The sequence below is a fragment of the Tachypleus tridentatus genome, chromosome 13, assembly GCF_004210375.1.
Source record: "Tachypleus tridentatus isolate NWPU-2018 chromosome 13, ASM421037v1, whole genome shotgun sequence".
NCBI lineage: Eukaryota > Metazoa > Arthropoda > Merostomata > Xiphosura > Limulidae > Tachypleus > Tachypleus tridentatus.
In genome coordinates, this window is record NC_134837.1 from 136,034,324 (window position 1) to 136,054,603 (window position 20,280).

General features: G+C 32.0%; 1 protein-coding gene across 12 annotated transcripts in view; it reads left to right on the top strand.

The window, feature by feature from the left end:
* LOC143240284 (uncharacterized) overlaps positions 1–20,280 on the top strand; it is a 100,447-nt gene that overhangs the window by 52,747 nt on the left and 27,420 nt on the right. Inside the window, exons 5-7 of one of the 12 annotated variants that reach the window (XR_013021693.1) lie at positions 3,794–4,117; positions 13,926–14,131; positions 17,094–18,496. The exons of 6 other annotated variants lie outside the window; for them this stretch is intronic. Coding sequence is in view for 1 of the 6 variants with exons in the window: in XM_076482494.1 (XP_076338609.1) it covers positions 17,094–17,143 (50 nt within the window). In the remaining 5 variants the exon portion in view is untranslated. Of the gene's footprint in view, positions 1–3,793; positions 4,118–13,925; positions 14,132–17,093; positions 18,497–20,280 lie in introns of those variants that run through there. 5 more of the 12 variants (XR_013021694.1, XR_013021695.1, XR_013021692.1 and 2 more) reach the window with 5 other exon arrangements.

Here is a 20,280-nt window from a genome sequence, read left to right on the forward strand (position 1 = left end):
AATATATTTTGGTTATTAATCTGAAGCCAAGGAGAATTCTATGTACTTGCTTGCTCGTCTGAGGGTTAGTGAACAAGCCTGAACCTTGTGTGTGCATGCACTGTGATAACTGGTGAGTTGGTTAGTAGTATTATTAAATATTTAGATATAATTGTATCCCACATTTAGATCAAGTGATGAATTTCAACAAATAACACAATAAATATTATAATTCAAACACTACAACAATACATTATATTGTGGGTTCATAATTAGAAAGGTTAGGAGTTTGTTATCTCTTATAATGTGAAATTAAGGTGTACAAAAAAATCACGGTTTTTATCACTTGAACATGTATGTGTTTAAAACCATCTCCAGCATGTTTCTTAATAAGTGTAACATTTTTTATTTTTAATGTTCTCTTAAAATTTCACTTTGCTGTAATTTGGATTCTTAATTGTTTGGTAACTGGTTGTAGGTTTAGAATATCAGTTAATTTTTAATCAACAAAAAAGCAAGGAAGATAGTTTTTGTTCTTATTCACTGAAATTGTGAAATGAAAAAAGCCTCAAATCTTTTATAAGCATTTCTGTAAACTGGAGGTTATAATAAGTTTGAATTCAAAGTCAAGACTTTCTAACTGCAGAAATTTGCATAGACAATATCCAAGATTGTTCCTCTGCTTTTGGTTGTTAAAAGTGAGCTTAAGACTGCATGTGTGAGAAGAAAAATTGGAAGAAGTAAACCAAAGTTGTAGGTAGTTTTATTGTTCTTGTTAAGTATTGTTTTATAGGTTTATAATAATAATAAAGATTAGCTTACTGGCTTACCAGCTGAATAATGGGTAGATTAATTAAATACTAACAATTTGTGGTGTTAAATAAACAATATTGTTAAGACATCCTTACCCAAAATCTGTTGTAACAGATAAAATTAATTACAAATGACACTTTTTCAATATAATATGGTAGACACCATAATAGTAATGTTAATATAAACAAGGTTCTCAACCATAAATGTTTTTTCTCCATCTTAACTGGTCTGAGAAGCTCTGCTCTGTTGGGTGAAAAGCCTCATTGGCACACTATAGAAGATATTAGATGGTTGGTTTATTGGTGTTGACTCTTGTTTTGACTTGTAAGTTATTAATAATTGTAGTGATCATAATAAAATAATATTTAGTATGAAGACAAGTAATATTTATTAAATAATTAAGTTTACATCTCATTATAAAAGTATGATTTACTGGTAAGTGGTTAAAAATTAGAACATCCATGAAGCAGATAAACCCACATATTACAGAAAGCAGTAAGAATATGTCTAATCCTTGTTTTCTTAATATGAAACATTTTTGAGTTCAAATTGTAGTGGTATCCACTATTTAATTACAAGATTTTATTGATTAATAAACTCAATTTAAGTAATAAAATGTTGCTTTAATTGTTTTATACATTAATATCTAAATCTACTTCTAAAATTTTATTGTTTTCTTACTTCAAAGAATCTACATTTGGTGTTTCATACAGTATTATAGACCTGTGCATTACAGATTTCCTTGGATGTATTATACAAAAATTAGGTTAATACAACAGTAAATTAGAATTCACTTGACTAACTAGAACTTAATTGGAATATTTGTGTATCTTCATTTAATTTTCTGGAATTTCAGAGTAGTCGTGTACAAGAAAGAAAAAACAAATAAAAAAACTCACAATATTTTTAGTTTAGAAGTCTAGCCAAAGGCTAGTATTTTTAACTTTTAGTGATTATTATAACTGTATAATAACTTTCAGCTTTGTTGTTCATGAAATTTTATGCTGGAAAACCTGATCTGCCTCATAGCTTGAATTCTGTAGTTAATTTAACACATGGATGTAACATAAATGTTATATCTTGCATAATCTCATTAAGAAAATGTTTGGAACTAACTGCCATATGTTTCAGTGTATAAGATGCACTTTTGTTTTTTCCAAAAAAGGGGTCTCAAAACCCTACTGCATCCTATACGTCAAAAAACAATTTTATGCCTTTACTACTTTTGAGGTATTCTAAAGAACAATAAAAAATTATGAACAAATAAATAAATAACTGTGAAAAATATTTTTTTTCATGAAGATAGCCTTGAAAATAGGGGTGTGTCTTGTACACCAAAAAATATGGTAAATATATTGGTTTGTGGCCTGGTTTGACAGAACTATCATTGTTGACTGATAAAGAGCATGTTGAAAGTAGTACAGTTTTATGTTTAACACAATTAGCAAATTAATTAAGCAATTTAGTTAGTTTCTATTTACTGTGAATGATACTCTGATATTTCCAAAGATGCTAAAGCTATGATAATAAAAGCAATATATTGTAAAACTATTACAATTAGGAAATTTTTGGGTCACTCTTGATGAAATACATACTTGTGTATCAATGTACAGTTAAGTTTGTATGGCACCTTTAATTATTTTTTTTCTATGAAGTATAATATTTGCAGAAAATAAACTTTTGTACTAAAAGCTATATCAAAAGTAAATTACTTTTTAACACTATTAAATTCTTAAATACAATGCTAATTTATTGTTATTCAGAAGTCATTAGTGAATACTGTAGGATAACCTGGTATAATCTAGTTTTATAAGTTTGAAGAATGTATAAAAGTACTGTTCTCAGATTGATGCCCATAAACAATATGTTAAATTTCTTCACAGTTTCAAACAATTATTAACTTTTTTTTGTTACTGCATCATAGAAATTGTTTTTCAAAAGTTAACTGTTCCTTATTCATGATAGTTTTATCTTTTTGTGAAGTTTATTTACTTACAATATCAAAGCTATAAAAGTATTAATGAAAAGGTAGTAACACTAACCAGTAAAAAGAAAAAGTATTTCAGGATTTATATATATTTAATCTTGAATAATCAGTGACTTTCTTTCAGAATGTTTGTATCAACAATATTCTATTTCAAGTCATACAATAAAATTAGTTTTCATTTGAAATGGAGACTGTACTGGTTGTTTCTTTATGCGTTTTACTTTTTGAAAAGGTGATAGGAGAGTTTATGCTTGGTTGAGTATATTTTTTTGCAAATGTCTTTTGTGTTGCCCATGCAATTGATATACATAACAAGTATGTCCATTTGATTACTTTTGCTAATTTTCTGTGTGTATGCTAAAAATATTCATGATATCTGTATTGAACATAATTTAAGATGTCATAACCAAATTTACTTTATATGCAGGTTGAAGTATTGTTAGCTGTAATCACTGAGAACAGTGCAGAAAATGAGGAGAAAATGATCATCTGTTTGTTGTTCTGATGAATATCAGTATTGTGATGATGATTTTTGTATTTCACCAGAGAAAATCTGCAACAGAGAGAGATTCTTACCTGTATTAGTTGTTAAAGTAAATTTGATTACATCAGAAGTATGCAGATAATTACCATTTGTTGTCAAAGTCATTGAAATATGAAGTTTGAAGACCTACTACTATGTGTCGACTATGAAACAGAATGAAAGATCCTACTAGTTAGTAAGGTTGTCCATCAGCTTGCTGTTTTACTGCATTCTTTTTTTTTTCACGTGTGTGACAGTTATGTCAGTAGTTTTTGTTGAAGTAGTAACTTTTGGTGTTATTTTGGAATAATTTTGTGTATTTCCTTCAGATTTTTCATGTTAGATGTGATCATGTTATACTCTATTATAGATATAAGTATTTAATTTTTTCTTAAGAGAAAAACAAATCTGTGTATACTCACATGCACAGTTAAGTGTATTTTTGGGTATTTTCTTTTTCTAGTTGACATCATGCTTAATGTTTTTTCTAGAAGCCAAGAAATTTTATCTCAAAAACAGCCTTTGGCTGCCTACATGTTCTAAACGGTCAAAACTGATTGGGACAGGATGCTACGAATGTGAAATCTGCCAGAGACGATTCACGGCCAAACCCAGTCTGAAGAGGCACAAGATCGTGATGCATTCAGATATTCGCCCATTATTCCAGTGTAACTTGTGCCCTAGATTTTTCTCATGGAAAGACAATTTAGAACGACACAAGCGTATCTCGCACAATCACATATCTGTGGGTTTTGATTGATAGAATAATCCTTGTATAGTATGGCAAATTGAGTGATGCCTCAGGTCTTTCTCAGGTAAGTTGAAGGTTTTAGTATGTTTGTAAATAACTGGCAGTTACATGTTTTGAAAATGGTTTAATCAAATGAACGACATATGGTTATTGTAATTAAGCTTATTAATGATAAAAAACAATTCATGAAGTGCTAAAATTATATCTTATTAGTTACATTTTGAAATTTCATACATGTAAAACTAAAATGCTAAAATTTAAATATATTTTTGATAAAACTTTTTGCAGAATATTTTTTATTGTGTATGTACAATTATATATACTGCTGGCCAAAATCCTAAGGCCAATGAACATAAAGAAAAAATATACATTTTGCATTGTTAGACTCAACCACTTATGTGAGTTGAGCTTCGAAAGATTAAAATAAAAAAAGGAATAATAAAAATAAAAAACTTTTTTAGCATTTAATAGGGAAAATGTGAACGCTTTGAAATTAGCCTAAATACTAGCTGGTCAATAGTTTAAGACCATACCAAAAAGAAGTCTTAAACAGGATAGGAAATTCCCAACAAGAGTTTCACAGCTGTCGTTGTGAATAACTTCAAAAATTCTCTTTGGCATGGTCAATATAAGCATTTGCAGAAGGCTGGCTGGAATGTTATTCCAAGTGGTGAAGATGGCTTCACAAAGATCATGCACTGTTTGGAATTGACGTCCATTTCTATAGACTTTCCTTGCCATCCATTCCCAAACATTTTCAGTGGGGTTCAGTTTGGGCGAACACGCTGGATGGTCCAAAAGAATCAAGTTATTTGCCATGAAAATGTCCTTTGTCCTGAGTGCATTGTAGATTGCAGTGTTGTTCTGCTGAAAAATCTAGTCATTTCCACACAAGCGAGAGCCTTCAGTCAATAAGAATACACTCTCCAACATGTCAGTGTAGCCAGCTGCTGTTTGATGCCCCTGTATAACCTGAAGCTCCATTATTCCATGGAAGGAGAAAGCACCCCAGATCATGATGGAACCTCCTCCACTGTGTTGCGTAGAAAATGTCTCCGGTGGGATATCTTTATTATGCTAGTAATGTTGGAAGCCATCTGGACCATCCAGGTTTAATATTTTTCTCATCAGAGAACAAAACCTTCGTCCACTTTTCTACGTCCCATGTTTGGTGCTTCTCAGCAAAGTTTAACCAAGCTGTTTTGTGGTGTGGAAGGAGGCGTGGCCTTTGAAGACGTTTACAGTTTTAAAAGCCTTTCTCTCGTAGATGCTGTCTTATTGTTCTTGAGCTGCATTCTGCATCCATGAGGGTCTTAATCTGGTTTGACGATTGGCTGGAGTCTTGGCGGACAACCCGTTGAATCCTCCTGTTCAATCCTGCCAAAATTATCTTGGGCCGACCACTTGATATTCTCGTTCCGTATCCCTCAGGGTCTTTTAAGAAATTTGCAACAGCAGATTTACTACGCTCAGTCTCACCAGCGATGGCACTTTTAGAGAGACCTAGCTTTTGCAGCTCGACAATTCTGCCACGTTCAAACTCTGTCAACTTGTAGGAGATGTTGACAACGCTAATGCTTCAACACAAATGACTAAGTTTCATTATGTGTTTACCGATTAATGCTTCGTTTCAGTATGGTCTTAAACTTTCGACTAGCTAGTATTTAGGCTAATTTCATAGTGTTCACATTTTCCATATTAAATGCTCAAAAAGTTTATTTTTATTTTCCTTTTCTTATTTTCATCTTTCAAAGCTCTACTCAAATAATTGGTTGAGTTTAACAATGCAAAATACATATTTTTTCTTTATATTCATTGGCCACAAGATTTTGTTGGGTTCATATTTTATTTCTAAGAGATAACTAGTCAACTGGCCCTACTGGACTATCCTATTTGCTACCATTATCCAGCTTTTGTAATAAATAAAAATGCATAATGTTTTCTGTTTGTGGTTTTCCTTTCATAACACAGATTCCTTAGGATATAACTTCTTAATGTGACAGTATTGGATATTCTGAACTTCCTTTTTATGTAAATGATTTTCTTGTGTCTGTTTTACCTTGGATTGAAAAAAAAGCTTTAATTGTAATTGGCTGTAGCTGTTTACTACTATAATTGTCACAGATATTAAACTTGTATTTGTTTGTAAACTTCTCATGTTACATTGTTAGAGGGAAGCTTTACCCCACCTCTTTGTAGATCCTCTGTTCCTTTGTTTGATTGTTTTTATCTATCATGTTTTGTGTAGTGTATAACATGAAAAAAGAACTTTTTTGCAAAAAAAAAAGTATAAATTAAATATACACAAAAGAGGAAAACCACCAATCACAAGTATAGTTTTAACCACAAAATTCTTTATTAATTACCATAGTGTTCTGTTAGCAAAATTGGCTGAGATCTTCCTGTATTGTTTAGCTTCTACAAAACAAGATTAAAATCAAGGGATCAAAGAAAACAAGTACAAGAGACATAAAGTTGTAAGTACTTAAATGTCATTAAAGATGTCACATTTCATTCTATATCTGTCAGTTTTTTTTAGTGAGGTGGTGGAGTTCTAACTTTTGGCAACCTTTGGGTCAGATGGTTTCCTTTGGCATGAAGGCCTAAGATTCCATTCAGTCCAAGGCTTGGATTGGCAGCGCTTGCACCATCATTCCACTGTGGCTCATTTGATCCCTTCTGGAATTGATTTTGGTGCTGTTGTTGGAGCAGTAGTAGAGGATTTCAGGTTTGGAAGAAGAGGATTTTGGTGTCTCCTTGTTGGCTTCTTTTGATGTTACTGTGGCCTTCCACACAGATTGTATGGAATTCTTCTCTTGTCAGCAAGGTTTCTTCCCTTCATCTTTTCAGTTTAGACAGTCCTGCTTCTGGGTTTTTTTCCCACTGTTCTCTAATAAATTGGTCTGTTACAAAAAAAATAAATAAATAAATATATATATATATATATATAGAGCTTTCTATTGTAAAAATAAGTATTAAAAAATCCAAAGTAATCCATCTTTCTTTGTTTCATTTTTTTTAATTCACCCTTTTCAACCTGCTCAATCTGTGTATTATGTGTAGAAAATGTGTGACTTAAAATTGAGAAAAATTGTGATTTTATTGCAACAACTTTCCTCCAAAAATAAAAAAGTAACTGAAATGTTGAGATTTTAAACTTTTTTAATACAAGTTTTATTAACATTTGTTTTAAATGAAATAAAGAAAAACAACTTTAGCCTTAATTCAGATTGTGGAAATAAATTTCTCATGAACACAAGAAAACTTGTCAATGGATGATATAAAGCCAGCAATGCATAGATCTATTACAGTTGTGGGACAACTTTCTTCCTACAGTAGGTTTAAAGAAGTCAATTTTTAACAATGCTTCCACAGGCCAGGCATGCAGGATTTGGATTATATGGCAAACCTCAATGTATAACATCATTATGAAATGAACTAAAACTATTTTTAGCATTTTCAGGTTGAACTAAAATTCCACACAAGGCTGTACAAAAAATTGCTGATTTAGTGACACTATCACAAGTTTTTGTCTCGTATAGTATATAGTAGTAAACTTAGAAGATGTATATGTTGTGGTGTATTGTGGACTTACCCTCTGGGCATTTTGGCAGAATGCAAGCAATTGATTGTTCTTGTCAATAGTACTGAAACTTGATGGCATCTATCACACCTTTTCATTTGGAATGTTTGATGTCACTGTGGATATGATGCCAAAGAACTGTCAAGTTGCACAGAAATCATTCCCATGCCTTACTGGAGTACTACAAACAATGTCTTGAATCCACTACTTTCACATTTGAGTTTTTGGATGATCTGCATTGTTTCTTTGGTGTTACGAAATCCAAGGGATTCTCAGAAGTACTACTGATAATCAGTTCTTCTTTTATACGTTATTCCACTTTTAATTTGCTCTGTGGCTATTTCTCACCTACCTTTTGTGCCATTTTGACTTCTGGGTCTAAACTGTTGTATCTCCATTGACATTGAGAGCATTTATCACAAGTACCACACATATGCATTTTGCACTTACAAGCAATTTTCTTTTTCTGTATTAACATTGCATTATCAATACCAGATCAGTACACTTGTTGACTGAATGTTGATATCTGTTTTGTGGCCAGCTGTGGATCCAGTTTTCACAAAGGGTGCAACAATTGCCTGCTTTTTTTTTCTAATCAGGTTTTGGGAAAATGTTAGCCAATCAACAAATGATCTATAATGACCTGAAAAATTAGGTTTTCTAAATTCCTGGGTGCCTGTTAAAGCACTGTTAAAATTTTGATATTAAAAACTGTAAAACACCAACTCTCTCTGCATTTTTGTTTATAAATTTCTCTTTTCTTCTTAAGTTTTAAAATTGTACATATATCAACTCAAGCCTGTGGTTATTTTCTTTTTCGGGCTATTTACTGTGGAACTTTTTTTTTCCTGTTATAAGTACACAAGAAGGAAAAGCCACAAAGTTGAGGTAGTCAATTTTAAGGCTGAGTTTGATGTTTTGTTGTCATTTAGTATTGGTACTCTGTTATTTGTAAACCATTGAAAGGTAATAAATTAGCTTAACCCTTTTGCAACATGGAGGGTATCAGACAAATTGTTTTTTAGTTTATATATATATTTGAATAACCAAAAAAATTATAAGTAACTACACTGATACCGTATAATTCCACTATAATTTGTTAAGCTTACTAAGATTTATTTAGGTTTTATAAAGTATGAAACTTTGAGCAGACTAAAGACACAACCTACCTCATTGAAATCTTGGATCAAAAGAATATGGAAATTTTTCAAAGATTAAAATGGCAGTAAAAATGACTGGAGACATTCTAAGTTATTGACTGGTTATTCACATGTGGTATATTGAAGTAAGTGTATATAAAGGATCATTTTAAAAAATGGGAAAAGTTGAACAAGGCCACCATATTTGATTCAGAACATATCCCAGCAAAATGAAAAGATACAAGTTTCTTATTTTATATTCTAGTTTGTCATTATTAGTAATTTGTACAAAATTATAGTAGTAGTTTTTGACATCACAAACATCTAATGTTAAACAGTGCTGTATTCAACATATCACTTGACTCACTAAAATCTATATTTAGATGTGTTTCTTTGATAATTACTTTTAAATTAAGAAATTAACTCACAAAAAAAAAGTTTGAAATTATAACCTACAGTTTGATTCTAGACTTACTGACATAAATTCATAAAATAATACAATAAAATTTTGAATGCAAGTCAACAAATGCAATGACATGACCTTTGACCCCTGACCTGTTGGAAAAGGGTTAATTTGTCTCTGTGTTTTTGTCACTGAAGTCATTGCTTTTAGAGTTAATTTTTTGCAAACAGTTTCTTTGGTCTTGTAATATTTTCCTTAAGTGGACCAGTAAGTCACATTATACTTTTGTACTTGTTTAAGCATAACTGTGCTATCTCCATTACATTTTTTAACACACAATTTTATGTAAACAGTGAGCTAAACAATATAATTTATCTTAATTTTAATACTTTAGAAGATTATTTTACTGAACAATGGCCCAACATGTATGTTCTTAAGCAAACTGTTGACTTCCAGTTGGCTAGTACACAATATATTTGTAAAGGTGTAGTAAATGGCTATGTTATGTTTTTATTATGTTATAAATTATAAGTTAACAAAAATATCAAATGTTTGTTTTAAAATGCGTAATAAGTATCATGTCATGTATTTGAAATGTTGCCTTTCACTTTTGGTGGTATTTATGACTTGTTAATGCTTGTTCATAAAAATGTAAAGCAGGCATACTATTGTACACCAGTAAAAAAAAGGTTAAAATTTCACATAAATGGTCAAGTTGACTTGGATTTCTTGCCTTTAAACTTTGAACTTGGCCTTATAGATTGTTTGGCTCTCCACAAAGTCAAATCTTTGGCTCATGCTGGTAAGAAATGTATTACAGTCATTAAATCTTAACTCACACTTCATCCAAATGCTGTAATGACAGCAAATTCTGGACTGTATACATTCAGTATCAAGTATAGCACCATCTCTCTTCCTAAGTCCATTAGCTCTAAGCATCAAGCTATTTGAAATATCTGATAATGGTTCTGATCATTCTTTATCTTTTATCTCACTATCATACAGTTTATGTAGTCTCAAACTGTCAGTTTCTTTTACAACAGTTTTGACCAAAACATTCTTGGAAGCTTTATAGATTCTTCATGAAGTCCAGAAGTTTGTGCATTATGATGAATGTAGCTCAATTGTCAGTTGGATGAGTTGGAAATTATAACACCTACCATTATTACAATGGTAATGATGTGATTTATGAAACTGTGTTTTGTTGTGACATCCCATATTGTCATTGTTCTGTGGGCATAGTTTTGGAGTGTACCTTTCTCACCATGAAGGCTTCTGAGTAACTCTTGATGCTGCTGTGTTGTAACAAATTGCCACTTGGTGCCATTACTGTAAAACATGCCTAACTGCATCTAGTCACTCTTTTAGGACAATGGTGATTCAACACAATTCCCTATGATGCTAGAACTTGTAAATAAGCAACTTGGAGTCTTATAATGTTCAGGTCACTCACTGTTAACAAAACCCTTCACTGTTGTACTCTACTTCTGTGCATGGGGTGTAACCAGTTGAGGTTATCCAGTGAATTGCTCAACCTCTTTGTCCCAAAGATGGCTGAAATTGCTTGATCCTCAATACCACCACAGCTTGCTTGTCTCTGCTGTAAGTTTCATTTGGTTTCAAAAATTTACATATCATGAAAAAATTATTTACAAACTTTATTGTAACACAGTCAATAGAAAAATAAGTATGTTCATATTGATCTTCATAGAAACAAACTCCTGGTCTGGCACTAAAATGTAAACTTTTAACTAGCTTAAGGTTCTCATGTTTACTCATGTCCAGTAGAAAAGCTAAAAGTTTCAACAAAATGCAGGCTCAGGACTTTTAAAGAGTGAATTAAACACAGAAAGTTAATGAAAACAAGCAAACACAAGTGTATGTCAAAACACAGTTATTTATTAACAACCAAAGTGTTCTGTTACCAAATTTAACCAGGCTTCTTCTGTGTCATCTGGTTTTTTAAGTTGAAAAGCTTAAGAGGTGAAAATCAAGACCAAAAGGCAGAACTCTAAAAATACTTGACTTAAATACCCTGGAAAAACATAGAAATGTTGATATTTCGTAAGTCCCCAGGTTATATATTTTAACCATATCTTATGTCAAGCTATCAATACAGGTTTTTATATTGTGTTTGTTATTAGGTTGCATTCCAGAAATTCAATTGTGTTAACTTGACACTTAAGAACAAAGGTTACATCACATATGCTTCACCTGTTAGAAAAGATTAGCACATGTTTATGGATGCAAGATTCTGGTCAATGAGAATGTCCTAACTACACATAGAAACTGCAAGGAAATTAAAAAAAAGTTATGTGAATATACCTGAAGAGAGATGTTCATTACCAGTTATGGAAGGGTGAATTTCATGACTATTGAGGCCATTACAAATATTTACCACTGTCTAACAGATCATTAATATTTTCAACTTGCATTTTCTTTTGTAACTTGAAATGAATTTGTATACTTTGTAAGATTGTTCAAAGTGTAATCCATCATGTGCAAACTGAAGAGGAAGTAAAATGTTTTTACTGCTGTATATTATGTGTAAAACTTGCTATTTTATTTAGCTGATATGAAGTAATACAGTGATGTCAGTTTTTGTAAGAGTATTAAATTGTTAGTTTTTCTTTGAACTCGTTTATATTCTACATGGTTCTATCTTGCACAGTAAGAAAATATTTTGGAATTCAGCCATATTATATTTAGTACTAATATTTGAATAGCATCCCTGTATACTTGTATCTGACCAGCTATATTTTGTTTGAAAATCAGCACTGTCCATCTTATGATTATGCTTGATATTAATTATGTTGTAACCTTTCCAACATTGGACTTAATGTATAAAACCAAATGCTGCCAGGTGTTGGTTGTATATGTTCATTCTGTTGTTATCTATGCCAAAACTGTTATGTCACATGATTGGGTTATGCACACTTTAGAGATAGGGTGTTGTGTAGGACTGCTGGTAGTTCTCTCTAGTGTTTTTTGTTTCATAAATAGATTCATCTTGTTTTTTACACCAATGGATTAACATGATTAAAGCAGACAGATTGCTGCTCATCTCTGATGGTCTGTGATGTTAAGACTCTTCTTTTTGCAGACTTGATGTACAGTTTCAGATGCCAACAGGTTTTGGTTGAACATCTTCTTTTATGTGGTGTTTCTGCTTTTGATAATAGGGGGTCATGGTCACCCACTGCATTGTTGCTAGTGATGTGTTCCTCTGGACTCTCCAATGCATTTTCCCTCCTTTCTACTTGTGGAGTATGGGAGTTCTTACCATTAACCAGTTTCTATTTACTGGGGTGGTGGACCATAGAGGCCTGTTCTCTTGAGTGATGAATTGTACCACTCAGTTGGGTGGGAGTGTACTTCAGGTGTTGATTATGTGTAGCACTTCCTACAGTGAACCTGATGTTGTATTTCAGATGTCACTAGGTTTTGGTTGTAACACTACATTGTATTATTCTGCTATCTGATTGTATTTCTTTTTCTTGTAATGGCATTCTTTCTTTCTATCATGCATCAGAGGTACAGTCACTGTATGTCAGGTGCTGGTTGGAGATATCCTGGTCATGGTTAACATTATGTGTTGATGGTGTGATGCCTTTCCTGCTATGGATCTAATGTACAATACCAGATACTGTCAGGTTTTGGCTGAAATACTCCATCACTTCATGACAATATATTTATAATTGCAGTTTGCCCATCTGGCTGAGACCTTCCTCCATATGTACATTTTCAGTGGGTCCTGTGTTGTTGGAGATGGTCCAGCTAAGTATTCTCTCACATGTGTGGTGGTTGGTATCCCTTTTTCTACTGCAGAATGGTTGACAAATGCCCACTGCTACCAGGTTTTGACCTGGAGATGCACCCCAGGTTTGTACTCCGTTTTCCTACTGTCTGCTTGATTCTGCCAGATCTGCTGTTGGCTTTAGCTGGATGCATCATGATTTCCTGCTTGTGTACAGCTAGGTATCTTCCTTCTGCAGACTGGATGTACCATGCCAATTATGATGAGGTTTTGGACAAGTTATTTTATACTGCTGGGGCTTTCCACCTCTTTGTCTACTGGATGTCAGTACCTACAGAGATCTGGTGTTGGTTATTTTGGAAGTGGGGTTGAATTTTTGTACAGAAACTTGTCTCCCCTACTAATTCCCATTTTGAGGTGAAGAGTTAGGTGATTCTCTACCTACTGCAGGCCTAACATACCATTCCAGAAACTGCCTGAAGTTGGATGAACTCAAACTACCACTGTGATCTGTGAGTGTCTTAACCACTCAACACCCAGATGTTCTATTAATTGGTCATACATATTCAGGGCTGCTACATGGTCATTTGCATATGGATACGCAGAAGCAAGATGTGGAAGATTAGTGGAAAGTATTTAAATTTGCACCAATAGAGGACAATACTAGTTAAGAAAATCTATTTTATGAGATGGTGAGTATCTATAGTAAATATATCTTCAGTATGGAAAGATGCTAACTATAAAGAATTTTCACTTATACATGCAGCTGCTGATATTTTCTTCCTATCAAATAACTTTTATGTAATTATGATAACTTTGTAGCACCTAAAAGGCTCATTTTATTTACATGAATTAGGAAGTCATAGCCAATGTCAGGGAAGTTGATGAATAGATTAAGAAAACTTACCTATAAAAAGCCAAGTAGTGAAAGATAACTGTCTTTTTTTTTTCACTATCAAAAACAAAATTGAATGATGTAAATATATGTAGATGTCACTGTCAACAACAAAATGGATTGTAAGATGCCTATCACGAACAGAATGGAATGAAGACTGAGTATCATGTACTTATGTCATTATGATCAACATAATTTAATAATGGATGGCTACACCATGTAGATGTCATTGTGAACAACAGAACTGAATGAAGGATGACTACCACCTAGATTTCACTGTCAACTGTAGAATAAAATAAAGGTTTGTTTGTTTGTTTTTTGAATTTCACACAAAGCTACTCGAGGGCTATCTGTGCTAGCCGTCCCTGATTTAGCAGTGTAAGACTAGAGGGAAGGCAGCTAGTCATCACCACCCACTGCCAACTCTTAGGCTACTCTTTTACCAACGAATAGTGGGTTTGACCGTCACATTATAATGCTTCCATGGCTGAAAGGGCGAGCATGTTTGGCGCAACGGGGATGTGAACCCGCGACCCTCAGATTACGAGTTGCACACCTTAACATGCTTGGCCATGCCGGGCCAATAAAATGAAGGATAAGTAACACCCATAGATGTCACTGTTAACAGCAGAATGGAATGAAGGATGACTAACATGTGTAGATATTTGGTAGAATCAATTGTAAGACAACTCTGTAGCTCTGTGGTAACTTTTAGTAATAATTGTAATACATGACTTTACAACATCTTACATGAGGGTCTGCAAATATAAATGAGGTATAATATCTGTCATTTTTCCCCCCATTGTCTTTATTATCTAGATTCATGAAATAATACTTGATATAAAATTATTATCAATCTTATAAGTGCAGCTGTCAGTTTGACTGCCAATTTTGAGTTTATTCCTTTATGTTGCAAGCTCGGTACTTTTTGGCTGCATTTTGGTTTTTCACAGCTAAGGTGTTTTTGACTAGATGTCTTGACTATTTCTGAATGCACACCAACAAACTACAGCAAGTAGGAAAGTGATACTCATTAGTAATCAACATTAGTTTCAATACTGCAACCCTATTGTTTGGAACAGACATTATTTACAGAACCAACCAGATTTTTAAAAAAAATGTGGTAGTTTTCCTCTCTAAAACTGTTAACAACTTCCTTTATTGTTACATTATATAAATTACATTTAATAGTTTCTTGTCATCACCTGCATGCACTCAGTACAACAATATCAAGCATCATTATTTATGTTAACTGATTAAGCTAATATCTTTAGGTTTACTGATCTAAATCAGCCATCTTTAATCCAAACAACCAAAAATTAAGAAATGGATTAACTTTATTATTAAGTGAAGCTGTAGTAAACATTTTACATCAATAGCCTTTATGTGTAGCATGTACAAAAATTTTGGTCAAATTGAGTGGTTTTTGTTGAATAACTTTGGAAATATGGCTTATTTAGATCAAATTTGCAACCACATTGTAGGTTATAAAGATATATCAATGTACGATATCAGAAAGAAATATATGAAAGTTAAGTGTGCTTTTCACTCAAGTAAAGTTTAATGTATTTTGGTGAAAAGAAAATCAAGAAGTAGAAAGAAATTCAGTAAAAATTGGAGATCTTATATCTAGTGTATTTCTTAATGAATTTCCTTGAAATTTGGAATTTGAAATAAGGTTCTAGTAGAGCACATACACTGAAAATATGTGACAGTTACTACAGATTAGTGCAGTCAGAGTTACAGTGTGTGGAAAGTTTCTCAGCTGTTACTCCTGTTAACATCAAACTTTGTGCCCAACAGGTTTTGTTTTCACAACACATTACCTTATGTATTGATGTGTAATGAAATGGGATGAGCAATAATATATGTTATGTATATTAAAAAAAAAAAGAGATGTATAGCTTTCTAAAGAAAGAATACAGCTTTTCTGTTGAATAATCTAGTATAATAAAAGCATTGTCTATATAATCTTCAAATACATGGATCAATACAAGTTACTCCAGTTTTCTGAAGGAAAATTTCAGAATAAAAAAAAAAAGGTAATTAAGCTGCACCAAAAGAATATCTCTATTGATGGATGTTGGTGCTCTGATTTTTATGTATAGTTTTTTTCTTTAATCCTGAAAATGTGCAATGTGATTTAAAACCGATTTTCACACTGTTTGACAATTATTATAGCCATATGATTTTCACTTTATTTTTCTATTTGATGGTAATTTGCTCTGCTGGTGAAATGGAAGGAAAATATGAATGTAAGGCCATGATGCAACTATCATTTTTGAATTATGGGAGGGGTGTGTGAAATAATTAAGTCAAACACTTTACACACTCTTCAGGAATCAGGTGTTTTTAGAGATTTGTTCAGGGAATCTGTGAGTGATGAGCAGTTGTACTTTAATGCTGATGTTGTATGCCATATCTGATGGTAAATCAGATGGTTTGTTTTTGTTGTTGTTAGTCCAACTGGAAAGATGTCTCCAAGTTCAAAATTCGGTGTCAAATATATGAAATATTCTGGGACAAGATCAGAAGAACAGGGTACATCTACCTCTTGAGTTAATGGTAGAGATTAAAAAAAAGTCTTTTAGTACTGTAATGCAAACAATAAAATTGTATAAGCATTTTAAAAATTAAAAAACTTTTTAATGACAGTTTTGCTTACTCTCCCTTATTGTATTTTTTGTCCAGAAATCTGTATATCAAGTGTTTTATTGTTTTTTTTCTTTGTTGTGGCTTTATTAGAAATAATTTCATTCTTTTGCTTTGAAATTTATAACTTTGTAGAGACTGCTTTAAGTTTTATGTAGGTAGATGTAGCAGTGTAAATTTAAATCTTACTCATGCTGTGATAGAAGTGTAAGTTACCCATGCTTATGATAAAGTGATGTCAAGCTGAGTTTATTCTTCTTGCTGAGCTTTTCAAGCTGAAATAAAGCATATATGATGAAACTGTCAAGTCATGGTCATTTTGTCAGAGACATAGGTTATTCTTAACAACAGGACTTTTTTTCCTTACCCTGTTGTAGCTTTGACATCAACTTTATTTTGATTGAAGGTTATTCAGGTATGTTATCATTGTTGTGAAGTTAAAGTAATCATGGAACTGAAATGTGAACTACTTATACATTTTAGTATTCTTTTAATGATTTGGTAATAATTTTTCACTTGAATATATTTGCATGCAATCCATGTGTTAATTCTTCTACTTGTAGGATTATTGTTGACTACTTACTAACATGTAACATCTTCTTCCACATTAGAAACCTTTTTTTCCACAGAAGTATGGATCACAGGTTGTGTTGATGAATAGCAGAGGCTACAGAAGAAGGAGAATATTCAACATATATTTAGAGCGTATTGTCCATTTTCAAGACTGATATTTAAGAAAAATATTTCACGTGTATTTCAGTGATGTTACAAATGTTTACATTATTTAATGTCGCATACTACTGAAACAGTTTCTGATTTGTGCTGGAATGTAAAATACTTGATCTGTTGTTTATAAATTCTGATATGATCATTTTCACAACCAATACTTCATAGTACTTGTGATACATTTCAGTATAAACTTCAGCAACAGATAAGTTGAAAAAAGGTTTTTTAAGGCAGTGGTTTCTAACCTGTGAGGGTGGCCCCCCCCCCACACCATAGGAGTTAAAGTGTTGCTGAATTGGGAGACAGAATATGTATAAAACAGCCTAGAAATAAATATCACTGGGGACAACTAGAATTTTAAGGTGGCCAATAATGATTGAGGAAATTGTGAATATTTTATTGGCATATATTCTTAGACTAAGTTGGGGGGTGTATATTTTTCAGGGGATTGAGAATACAAATGGTGGGTGTTGCTGGCTTAAGGATTATGTTCAGTATAAAATATTAGTAAAAAAGAATTCTTATGGTCATACGTTATCATATGTACTGAACTTTTTTATACATCGTGATTTTTTTTGTATATTTTATATTTTTTTCTTTTATAAAAGGTTGTATACTTAAGGAAGACTTTTCTTTTTAAGTACTTGAATAATTGTTCTGGACACTGGAAGTTTTAATGCATATCTGACAGGCTTTGGTGATGTTCTTTTGTTGTTTTATTTGTGTTAACTATGCTAAATATAGCAACCATGGTTATGAAGTAAATTGTTTTCTTTTTTTACATCTCTTTAGTAATACAATCTCTAGCATTTTATCTGATGAATAAAAATTAAGAGGTGTACCAGTCTGTTGTTATGTAAAGCATGCTTCTGTACTACTGTATTACCTACAATTTTAAAAATATAGTGAAGTGATTGGATGTGTCTGCTAGGCATTTGAATATAAAACCTATCCAAGGAATTTGTATTTATTTTGCTACAAACTCAAATTTGTAGGTGATAATATAAAATCAGAAATATAGCATTTGCTTATTTGTCAGGTGAAATGTTTTTTACATTTTTGAAAAATCATTGTGTTTTTAAGAAACTTCTCTCAGATGTAAGTTGGGATATCAGGGTTTGGCATCAGTGAACTATGGGTGTGTTTGATAATCTTTTAGTTTTACTATACAGTTTGTAGTGAAATATAAAACAGATGTAAAAGATGTATTGTGATTGTTAAAGATCAGAAAGAAATGCAGATTTTGATTGTAATATTTGGATATTAAAAATGACTTGCATTATGAAAAGGAAAACTATAATAGTGTTTTAAATTTATTGAGCCCTTCCACACTTTCTCATCATCCTTAAAAGAGGGGTAAATGTTAAGAAAATTTGAAAATATTAAACATAAAAGGTTAAAGATATTATGTTAAAATGACTTTGGAGCATTTTTACAAAACAGACCATGTTGCCATAATAGTCATGCTTTATTAGATTACTATATATCTTGACAATAGCCCTATAGCATTGTTTCTATTTCTATTTCTAAAGATCCATTTTAAGGCTGTTGTGTCTAAATCACACAATTCCTCCCTTTAGGCTTTCCATAATCCACCTGTTATACAAGGAAGATGATTTTCCAGAGTTTATTTCAACAGTTGAATGATACAAAAAAATCCATAAGTACTGCATTCATTGACTTGACCAGAGTAGAAATATTTATTAGTAGTGTCTGTTACATGTTACATACCATTCCAAAAGCCACTAGTTTTGAATGGCATTACACTACTACACAACTTGTGAAATATCAGACAGTATCAGATCAAGTGTTATGCTATGTGTAGTTTTACTGCAACCTTGTATCACCTGTGGTTGTCAAGTGATTTTCTGTTTGGTTTATTCAAAATCACTTTAACACAAGAGACTCAACCTTGAGTAGAATGCATGAAACTGCATTATTTCCAATTTTTAAGCAGTGTATAATTTTCATGTAATTTGTAAAATGTGAGTATATCAGTACTTTCTGATTAGACTGTTTTGAGGTATTCAGTAATGGTTTCATTCTTGTAATACTTTGGTGTTGCATGATACCACATTATGAACAGATAATACATAGGTTGTGTATTATTATATAATAAAAGATAAAATATTAAAGTAAATCACAGAGAAATGATTCTAAAGTAATCAAAACTGGGTGTTTGCATGAAATTAATTATGTGGTTTGTTTGGATTTATTAAACATTTGTGAACAGTTTGGTCATAAGAGGTAACATTTGTAGGTGCATATTTGCTAGAAATAAACAGCTAAGGATGAGGCACAGATAATTCGAGCTGTATACCACCAGTAGGTAATGTATACGGTCTGATGGTAATAAAGAAAATTGATAAGGACAATAGTGAAACATTTCATATGGTGTGTTTTCAGTTATGTATCTGCTAAAAATAAGCTGATAAGGATAACAGAAACAAATAAACTAAGCATTAAGGTTAAAAGATGCCAACTTTTCTAGGCATTCTCTTTAACATGTCTCATGTAGAAGTGTTTCTTGAGTGAGTGTGTAAGATGGGGAAGAAAAGAAATTATTTCTTTGCCAGGTGTTTTTATTATGTCTTCATTCAAGTTGTCAAAAGAGTGAATTTATTATATAGAGTAAAAACTGTTATTTATACTTGTATAAACATATGACTGAGCAAAATCAAATGAACTGTGATTTGAGGAGTGTGCTTTGTATATTCACTAATAGTTTGGTTGAAAAAGCAAAAAATGTATTTATGAAACAGTTTTGGAGTTGTTTATGGAATAGGAGTTTTTTCTTGATGGTTCTACAACAAGGTAAAAAGGTAGTTGTGTTTTATTGAAAAAAAATTATTAAAAGTGACATTTTTTTCAGACTTCTGAGAAAACAATTTATAGGCATCATGTATAGCAGAACTAAGTATATTGGTCATAATGTTTTAGTGTGTGATGGTAGTTCTAAGTGTGTTAAACTAAAAAAAGTTGTAATTTTGCGTATTGTAGTGGTTTTATGAACAATTTCAAATATCTGTAATGCTGATAAATAAATAATAAGGCAAAGTTATTTTACAGAAA